We start from the raw sequence: 11,019 nt of genomic DNA, 5'->3' as shown, positions 1-11,019 counted from the left end.
AATTTTTATTCCATCAATTCCTGGTGCCTTATTCTTTGCCAATCCCTTCAATGCACCTTGGACTTCTTCCTTCAATATCACTGGCTCTTGAGCATATGCTACCACTTGAAATGGTTGAACATCAATCATCTTCTTTTGGTACAGTGACTCTGTGTATTCATTCCACCTTCTTTTGATGCTTTCTGCATCATTCAATAATTCCCCCAGAGAATCATTCAATAACAAAAGTTGAGGCTTCAGTTTTTTTCTCCAGTTTCCCCAGCTTGAGAAATGCTGAGTGTATTCTTCTCTTTTGGTTTTCTGAATCCAGTTCTTTGCACAATTTGTTGTAATATTTGACTTTGCCTTCTCCAGCTGACCTTTGAAATTTTGTGTTCAGATCTTGGACCTCCTCATTTCTTTCATTTGCTTTAGTATTTCTATGCTGGAAAGCAAGTTTCTGCCTCTTCTGACATCCATTTTGATTTTTTTCCTCCTTTCTTGTCTTTCTTAATTACTTTTTTGCTTTCTTCATATATGATAATTCTTGATGTTATGCCACAATTCATCTGGTCTTCGGTCTTTCATGTTCAATGTATCAAATATGTTCTTCAAATGATCTCTAAATTCAGGTGGGATATATTCAAGGTCATATTTTGGTTCTTGTGGACTTGTTTTCATTTTCTTCAGTTTCAGTTTGAATTTACATAGGAGCAATTGATGGTCTGTTCCACAATCCGCCCTTGGTCTTGTTTTGACTGATGATATAGAGCTTTTCCATCGTCTCTTTCTGCAGATGTAATCAATTTGGTTTCTGTGTATTACATCTGGTGAGGTCCATTTGTATAGTCATCTCTTATGCTGTCTAAAGAAGGTATTTGAAATGAATAAATCATTGATTTTGCAGAATTCTATCATGTGATCTCCAGCATCATTTCTGTCTCCTAGGACATTTTTCCAACAACTCACCTTTCCTCTTAGTTGCCAACCTTTGCATTCCAATCACCAGTAATGATCAATATACCTTGATTGCATGTTTAATCAATTTCAGATTGATAAAGTTGGTAGAATTCTTCTATTTCTTCCTCATTGGCTTGAGTAGTTGGTGTGTAAATTTGAATAATAGTGGTATTAACTGGGCTTCCCTCTAGGTGCGTGGATATTATCCTATCACAGGCAACACTATTCTTCTTTGTCATTCCCGGCATAGTAAACCATGTGTTTGTCAGATTCTTAGTGGCTAATTCTGGTCCATTTCAGTTCACTAATGCTTAAGATATTGATATTTTTTATGTGTTCCATTTCATTTTTGACAATTTTCAATTTTCCTTGATTCATACCCCACCCTTCATCTGTCAAATTTTAGTACTGTGGTGGCTTGTGAGGTGCTGTGATTCTGGAAGCTATGCCATGGGTATGAATTATAATAGAAATAAAAATAATCATGTTACATGAAATATTCAATAAAAACTCAACTTTTGAGACTATTTTATGTTGATCCTTTATAGTGATGTTACCTTATTTCTTTTCTGATTAGAATTCAGGCAATGCACAAGTTGTAAATCAAGTAAGTGGTAACAAATGTGATGTAAGAAATAAAGATCCATTGATAAATTTTCAATACCTTGTTTACCCCTATACCCAAACCCACTATTCCCTCCACTGAAACACTATGCAGGGTTGCTATGAGTCAGAAGTGACTTGATGGCATTTAACAATAACAACATCTACTTCATTCAGTCACTCACCAGTTAAGCAGGGCTTCTTTGGATAACTGATTTTAGAACTGAGTGGAGGTATAATTTATTGTGATGGCTGTAATTCATGGAAGCCTCTTAGGAGCTGAGTAGACTTTGACATACTTATTTTTATAATATAGACTGTATCACAAATTTATAAAATAAATCTTATGTGACTGTATCTAAAATATATTGCTTCTTTAGATGAATGTTTATAACAATTTCAATAGTCTCTGAATCTACCACAATACATCTGTTTCCAATGAGAGTTAGGTAATTCTTGGCACTATTATTTTATAACTAAATATTATTTTTACATCCAATCCTCAAAGCTGTAAATATTGTAGGGCCCCAGGAGCATCTATTATTGGAATAATTGAACTCAGTATTGTAGGCAGTAGACAAAGGAGTCACTGAATGTTCTTGATGGTGCTGGAGAACTATTTTACAAGGCGGGTTTAACTTTATGAGTTTTCTCTATTCCCACAACTAGGAGAAAAGCAGAACTCTAGGGTCTTGTACACAGACTGACTTAGTTCAGTAGAATCATTTTATTTTCCCTCAGAAAGTTATTGTTACAGGAAACCAAACATGAATGAACTTAGCTGGCTTCTAAATGTAAACCTTGTGTCTTTAATTAGTTTTGTCTATTTCTACCTCATTGATGGACTCATAAATAAATCTAGGTTATTACAATTTTGATTAGTACTAAAAGTTTGAAATTCTAATTCTCTGAAGAATTGATTTTATTACATGCAGAAAACAACATTGTGCATTTAGTAAAATACCATTATTCCCTCTACTAATATTTATGAATCTTCTTTCTAATGCTTATATTTACAGGACACTGTAAACTTGATGTGTGTGTGTGTTTATTTAATTCATTTACAGTACCTGATGATGTGTTTGCCCAAAATTACATCTGGAAAGGTTCTTACAATTTCAAAGGAAGGAAGCAACCCATGACCTTGACAGTTACTAGTTTCAATGCTTCCACTGGGAGTGTCAATGCCACCCTCAGCAATAGCAACACGGAACTGCTGCTTTCAGGTATCGCCTCAGGGATGACCATGAGGCCTGCGTGGCTTCATTTTCTTCATCGTTGACTTTATTTTTATTAATAATTTATAGACAATGAGCTATCTGCTATATTTGTTTAAACGAGATTATGATTTCAATCAGAAACAATGGTTCCAGTTATTGGATTGGCAGATGGATATAGAAACATAAATAAAACTCTGTAGTTCTGAAAAAAGTTCCCTGAAGAACGTTTTAAATAGCTAGAATTAGACTGCATGAATTAGAACAAACTTTTCAACTCAAATACAATGAAAAATTTCTCTGTGCTAACCACAAGGTCAGCAGTTCATGTCTCCTCAGAAGACCTATACAGGTTTGCTATGAGTCAGAACTGACTCGATAGCACTTAACAACAACAATGTGTTCATAATACTAATGCAACTGGATCAGTGATTTATAAGCTATTTTATGGTTATAAAATACTTTCTTCAAATGATCATGGATAGATGCACACCTAAATTTAAGGCAAAAAAAGGTCAAGCGACAATAATTTGGAGTCCTGTGTATTGCTGTGGGTTAATGAGGCGGACTGTGAAGTTGGTTTGAATCTCTAGGTTGGTGTTTCAGCCTCTCCAGCCACTCATCAGAAACTGTATACAGGGTAGCTATGGGTCAGAACCAATTCAACTGCACTTAGCAACAACAACAGCAAACAGTAGTTTAAACAGAATTAAGAAACTACGAGATACAGAGTCAGACATACATGCTTAGCCTTATCCCCGCCCCCGTTTCTTTTTCCGATACCTAGAGCACACTTTCCTGTGTTTAGTGGATCTGTTTCTTCTCACTGTTTACAAATTTTCACAAGTGTCTTTACCTCAAGCAGTAATCTAAGATGAGCCTTAAGTAGCTTTCACATTATAGTCAGTCACACCTTAAGTCTTAGACAGTCTTACTCCTGAATTTTTTATCACTATTTGAAGCAATATTATTCTTTTAATCATTAAATATATTATCTGAAAACATAGTACTAAGAGAACATCTCTTTGCCTTCCAGTTCATTACAGGTTCCTCACAGGCTAGAAAAGCCCCTGGAACAAAATATATCTCTGTGAATATTGTTAAATAAGTTTTTCACATTTAAAAATGGATCACAATCATATTTGGTATCTCAAATATGAAAATACATAAAATTATTAATAATTAAACAATGTATGAAATGAATTAAAGAAGGAAACAATTATATCACTTTTATATGAATTTTAGAAATATCAATAGTCATTTTTATACTGAATGAATATACCCAAAATAAGAGCACTGGAGTATAAACAAGCTTTACATGATTTTCAAATATTTAGCTCTGTGGTTGCTGTTGTTCTTAAGTGCCCTCAAGTTGGTTCCACCTCTTATAGGGTTTCTGAGGAGGGCCAGGTGAATTTGTACCACCAACCTTGGAGAGTCCAGTGCATTATCCTACAATGCCACACATCCAAAGCTTTGTTGGATGAGAGAAACTCATTTAAATTTTGATGGCTTATTTAGCTTTAAAATGTAAATATATCCTTTCTTTATTTTTTTAAAAGCGTTGACCCCAAATAAGTTCATGCCTACTTATTTACAAAAAAATACCTACTTATTTACAAAATAAGTTCATGCTTACTAATTTAGAGAAAGAAATCCCTATAAATATGAAAAAAATTAATTAACTTGATTTAACTTGCTTTCACATATAATACATGTAAAATTATAAAAATATCACAGGAATATTATTTTTATTGCATTATGATTTCTCCTGTTAATAGTAATTTGCTTTAAGTCTAAATCTCCATATCTTACATTCCAGGCATATTCTTATAGTGATTTATTATAAGTGAAGTAATGAATGGAATCTTATATTTCCGCCATTAATTAATCACAAAAATTTTCTTTGAGTCTTATTTTTTACCATCCTCCTAAATAATTCATAATATAGCTTTTTCCCACTCCTAAATTGTTGTTGTTAAGTTCCGCCAAGTCGCTTTCGATTCACAGTGACCCTGTATAGGATTTCCGAGGAGCAGCAAGTGAGTTTGAACCCCCAACCTTGCATTTCAAACGGTCCAGTGTTTATCCAACAGCAGGACCATAGGACTCTTGGTGGCTGGCTGTGTGCCGTGGAGTCGGCTCCGACTCATAGTGACCCTGTACAGGGTTTCCGAGGCTGTAAATCTCTACGGGAGCAGAAAGCCTCATCTTTCTCTCACGGAATGGCTGGTAGTTTCGAACTGCCGACTTTGAGGTTAGCCCAATTCGTAACCACTACGCTACCAGAGCTCCTTTCTTTAGCACTCTTAAAGTTGTACTTAATTTTTAAAACCCAACTTAAATTCTGTTTTCCTTATGAAACATTTGCTAATCAATCCACCATAAAATCTCTCTTCTGGTTTTCCATGTATTTTTGCTGATTGTGTATCTGACCTGCATGTCTAATGTTATGGAATGCCCTTAAATTTAGGAATGACATATATTCACCTTTGTGATTCCATGGGAACCTAGATACTGTCTTTTTTGGATTTTGTACACAATTCATCATTATGGGAAACATTAAGAATTTTAATATTTGATTCATATCCTAAAATGTTAGAATCTGTCTGAGGAAAGAAATTTTGTTTCAGTTATCATGGAATGGCATTAATGCTCATACTAATAATTAACTTTGGCATCATAGATAATTAACCCCTACAATTAAAATTTAAGTGGGCAATTTCTGATAAATGAAAGGTTAATAATCTATTACAATGTTACTAGCATAATATATTGAAGAAATTCTGGATAATAAAGTGAAGCATAAATATTTATAATGCTAAGTAGACTAAAAGATTTTTATATACTTCACAGGGGTATATAAAAGCCAGGAAGCTCGCCTAATGTTACACATTTATCTTATTAAAGTACCATCTCATGCTTCTATGAAAAAAATGAAGGAAGAAAATTGGGCCATGGATGGCTTTGTAAGTATATGTCTTTAAAAACTCTCTGCTTACTTTAATGACAAATTTGTGGTTGGTTTTTCTAGAAAGAGAATTTCCTAAATGTAACTAATTATGAACACTTAAAAAAAGTAAAACTACTATATATAGTTAAATTATTTAGGAAAAAAACTATTCAAATATAAGCATTTAGTATTCTTGAGTATCATGACTAAAATTATTGGATTCTGGTGTGATTTTCTTATTTTATGATGCCTCTGTGTATGTGCATGTGACTTTCTATGTCTTTCTATATAAACATATATACAGTCATTGTTACTGTCAAATATATTGTTCCTATAGTTGTTGTTAAGGGTTATTGAGGTGATTCTTACTCATAGTGACCCTGTATAGGGTTTCTTGCAGGAGCAGAAATCCTCATCTTTCTCCTATGGAGCAGCTAGTAGACTCGAATCGTTGTCCTTGTGATCCTAAGTCCAGTGTTTATCCTACAGAGTGACTGTACTCCCATTCATGTAATTAGCACTGTGAGAAATCTGAGTAAAATATAATTCACCATCTTTTCTGATACTGCTGTTGAAGGTATACACAACATATCACCAAAGTGCACTAGAAAAATTAAGTATGCCCAGTAAATTGAAGCTCCAATTTAATATAGTTAAAGCATGTAAGATAATTGTTTCCTTGAAGACATAGTTATCAAAACCTCAACATGAACTCACCCTTTACTATTCAGTGAATAATAAGAGTGGAATTCTAACTTGACAGTTGAAAGTAACATGTTTTATATCCACATACTGCCAAGTAATCTTTGTTGAAGAATGGACATGTTGTTGTTATGTGCCGTGGAGAATGGACATGGGAGTCCAATAATATTCTCTCAAGTAGCCAGTCCTCTTTTACAAGGAATGCTGAGTAGGAAAAAAAGATGGTAGGTCATTTTTTTTTGTTGTTAGGTGCCATCGAGTCGGTACCAACTCATAGCGACCTTATGCACAGCAGAACGAAACACTGCCTAATCCTGGGCCAACCTCACTACTGTTCCCACGCTTGATTGAGCCCATTGATGCTGCCACTTTGCCAATCCATCTCGTTGGAGGTCTTCCTCTTTTTCTCTGACCCTCCACCTTACCAAACATGATATCCTTCTCCAGCCACTGGTCATAGATCATAAGCTTCCATAAATTTGTTTTTTTGAAGAAAGAAATTCCCATCTCCATTTCCCTATCCTGCAAATGATCTAAATAAGTTAATTGCTACTAATTGCAGCAAACTTCAGGGTAAATTCATATTACTTGTCATCAGGATCACTGAAATGTATAAATTCTTATTTTGTCCATAAGAGATCAAATAATATTATGTATGTAAAGAACTTTTAAAAAATAAGACTTTATGCCCATGCAAAATGCTTATATTAGGAAGTATTTGTAGTATTAGGCAGGGCCACAAAATATGAGGAGAAACAATTCTAAACATTTATTTCCTTTTCGTCAGTCTAGCATCAGCTCTAGGGGCTCTATTTAAACCTGTAGTATTAAATTCAGGTCTGCTCCATGCATCTCATTCTGGGGTCCTGCCTTGAGGGAAGCAGCCATATGGGCACGTTATTCTCTTTTCTGAGAGCAGAAACTTTCAGAGGGACAAGTGAAAACAAGCCTAGATTTGGAACTGACTCATTGTCAATTCCACTCACATTCAGTGCATTCAATGCAAGTCACAAGGTCAGGCCCAACATTAAGGGGTGGCAAGTATACTTCTCCCTGAAAGTGGTAGCAAGGAGCAGAAGAGTATATATTTGCTGGACTATAATTTAATCTGCAACATACAGTTTTATTGTATGTTTAATTTTTATTTGACCATTTGCATCACTGTATTACTGCCTATTATTTTTTTTAACAAATAGCCTGTAAGGAATCTATAAATCTATCATTATATTAACAACTTGGAGTCCTGGTATGGCACTGTAGGATAAACACTGGACCACAAGGTCAGTTTGAACCACAGATTGGCAGTTCAAATCTACCAGCCACTCCTCAGAAACCCTATGCAGGGTCTCTATGAGTCAGAACCAGTACTTAACAACAACAACAACAATATTAACAACCTAGCTCCTTTTTTCCCATATCATGATTATTATATATTTTTAACCAGTGTGGTGCTGTAGGATAAGCCCTGGACTGCTAGCCACAAGGTCAGTGGTTCAATCCTTCCAGTCCTTGGAAACCCTACACAGGGTTACTATGAATGGGAACCGACTCCACAGCAGTTAACAACAACAACATATTTTAAATGATGGCAAATTTTGCATAATATGCTGTGTTTTGCATAAAAGGAAGATATAAAGAATGGGACAAGCCCTGGTGGTGCAGTAGTTTCAGTGCTCAGTTGCTAACTAAAAGGCCAAAAGTTCAAACCCATCAGATGTTGCACAGAAGAAAAACGTGGCAGTTCAACTCTGCCGTACAGGAGCACTGTGAATAAGAACTGGCTCAATGACAGTGAGTTTGCTTTGATTTGACACAGAAGAAAGCAAGTCTTTATATTTGTATTTGAACAAAATTGAGCATTTATTAAAGCTTAGAAAGTCTTGCTGTGGCCACTCGAGATTAATGAGACTTTTAAATACTTGTAGGTTTCTGCTGAGCCTGATGGAGCTACTTATGTATTCCAAGGATTTATTCAGGGCAAGGATTATGGGCAATTTGGACTACAAAGACTTGGTAATGTACTCATTTTGATTTTCATGTAGTTCCTCTATTACACCAGACATCATAAGGAAATACAGTGGGTTTTGTACATTAGGTAAGCTTACTTCACTTTTTTTTTCTATATTGTCAGGACTACACATTGACAAATTGATAGTCTGTTAAAATAATCACATTCTTCAAAATATTGGTTCTCTATGTACCAGCTCTGTACAATGTTGAATTTTTCATCATATTTCTAATAAACATGACAAATTGACTTGCCTTTAAGCAAGTAAAAAGTAGAAAAAGTGATATAGATAAAAAAGAAAATATTAAACTGTAAATTGTTAGATTTTATCTCATGAGAACTATAATACTTCTCTTCAGTTTGAATATTGTTACAATTCTCTTTTTACTTCAAATATTTAGTGGTGCTTTGAGAAACTCATAGATTCTGGCAAGGAAAAGTAATTTTTAGTGATGGGATACTTTTTGGGACTTTGTGCTCTTCAGATATGTAAATTTTCTCCTGTGAGAGGCTCATGGTTTTGTTATTTTTATATTCAAATATTCTAAATTATACACAAGTATTTAATGATCTTACATAAATGGATTTATTAGCTTAGCTTTTGTTGTATAATCTTCCTAAATTGTACTGTCTCCCATTTCAAATTGTGACCTTCACATGTAAAGAATAAATTCAGGTCAAAGTCCTATTACTTGAATAGGCTTTCTAAAGTTTTCATTATTTTGAACTTTTACATAAATATACAAGTCTCTGGAAAAAATAAGCAATAGAATTGTTGTTGTTGTTACTAAATGTTGTCGAGTTAGTTCTGCCTCATAGCAAGCTTGTATAGCGTTTCTGAGAAGGGCTGGTGGGTGTAATCTGCCAGCCTTACTGTTAGCAGTCCAGTGCTTATCCTACAGCACCACAGCTGGGCCCTATAGTTAAATATAACTATTGAACAGTTCTTTAACTCTTCTCTAAATAAATACTAAATAATACAATTACATTTTAGATAATGTACTGTCTAAAATTATGGTAGTTTCTAAACCAACATAAATATTCATTGCACACTACATTAACCCAGTTATATGATGGAATGGAGTCCTAATGTGGTGCTGTAGAATAAGTACTGGACTGCTAAGTACAGGTTTGTAGTTCAAACCCACCGACTGCTCCTTGAAAACCCTATATAGGGTTGCTGTGGGTCAGAACCAACTCAACAGCTCTTAACAACAACATAATTGAATGTAAAATATTTATCATGTGATATTCCCTAAATCACCGCAGATACTACAGATCTAAAACATAACCTGTAAAAAGGGAAGTTTTTGTTTGGTTGTTTGGTTTTGTTTTTTCAGGACTGTTGGTTATTTCCCCTTCTTCTATCCCTATGTTATTTCCCCTTCTTCTATCCCTATGCTAACATGTCGACAAACCTGGCTTTAATTTTCATTTTTCTATGTCTGCTATGCCACCCATAGCTATTTATTCCATCTCAAGTAGAACATTTTCAAGCTTATGTTTTCTTAACTATCCTCATTTAAAAACTAGTACAATGTTGTTGGTGGTGGTGTGTGCTGTGGAGTTGGCTCTGACTCAGAGTGACTGTAGGGTTTTCGAGGCTGTAAATCTTTATGAGGACAGCACGCCTCTGCTTACTACCCCTTGGAGTGTCTGACTGGAGGATTCAAACTGCTAACCTTGGTTAGCTATCCAGCATGTAACCTACTTTGCCACCAGGATTCGAACATAATTTTAGGCCATATACTATCTAATGTGCATACTTGTTCTATTGATTTGAATATAATGCATTTCCCAAATTTATATTTTCATGGTTTGCATGTAGCTCTAGTTTAAATATTAATTTCTTTTTGTTTTGTTTTTATTCTGGGATTTTATTACACTTTCTGAACTCCTATTTCCAGTCTATACTCCCTGAACTCATCTTTAGAACAGTTACCTGAGTAACTATTCTAAATCTCATATCTTATTGTACCCTTCCCTTACAAAACACCTTCAGTTTTATCTTACTGCAGGTGGGTAAAAGGATTGCGCTCTTTAGAATGATATTCATGCCCCTTCAAAATCCAGCTATACTTTATAATTTGATGTTGTTGTTTTGTTTGTTTTTCCCACAGATACACCAATGTTGGCCTTTTCCCCAAAATATGCCGTTGCCCTTACTCCTTCTGGGCATATGATGAAACTGTTCTTTTCTGAACTTGTTCACCTACTGGTTCTAGGAGGCCAGCATGTACCATATCTGCCCCAGATAACATTCGTAGATACCAGCAGATAGAATGACTCTTTCCCTTCCTAGAGGAAACTGACCATTAATTCATACATGATGCATTTCCCTTATTTGTGTTTGTCAGTGTTCCTACTTGTGGGTAATTACGTTCTTTCAGTGACTTGGATTTTTTTGTGTATCCTTTCCTGGAAAAAAAACACCTTAATCATAGCAATCACTGTACAAATGTGTTTAACATAATCCTAGAATTATTACTCTTACTATCTACTAGCCCAAGTAAATAACTTGAAAAGCAAGAAATAGATTGATGAAATTGGAAACCAATTGAAAGAAGAGAAAATGATCTTCTTTTTATAGTTTTTTT

At 34.7% G+C, this 11,019-nt stretch overlaps 1 protein-coding gene across 2 annotated transcripts in view; it reads left to right on the top strand.

Annotated features, from left to right (window-relative positions):
• CSMD3 (CUB and Sushi multiple domains 3) overlaps nt 1-11,019 on the top strand; it is a 1,928,297-nt gene that overhangs the window by 1,911,572 nt on the left and 5,706 nt on the right. For both annotated transcript variants that reach the window (XM_006830658.1, XM_006830657.1), the window contains 3 exons: nt 2,610-2,768; nt 5,616-5,728; nt 8,340-8,427. In XM_006830658.1, the coding sequence (XP_006830721.1) occupies nt 2,610-2,768; nt 5,616-5,728; nt 8,340-8,427 (360 nt within the window). The remainder of the gene's footprint in view (nt 1-2,609; nt 2,769-5,615; nt 5,729-8,339; nt 8,428-11,019) is intronic.

This window comes from Chrysochloris asiatica, unplaced genomic scaffold, assembly GCF_000296735.1.
Source record: "Chrysochloris asiatica unplaced genomic scaffold, ChrAsi1.0 scaffold00001, whole genome shotgun sequence".
Lineage (NCBI taxonomy): Eukaryota > Metazoa > Chordata > Mammalia > Afrosoricida > Chrysochloridae > Chrysochloris > Chrysochloris asiatica.
This window is presented reverse-complemented; position numbering and strand designations above follow the sequence as displayed.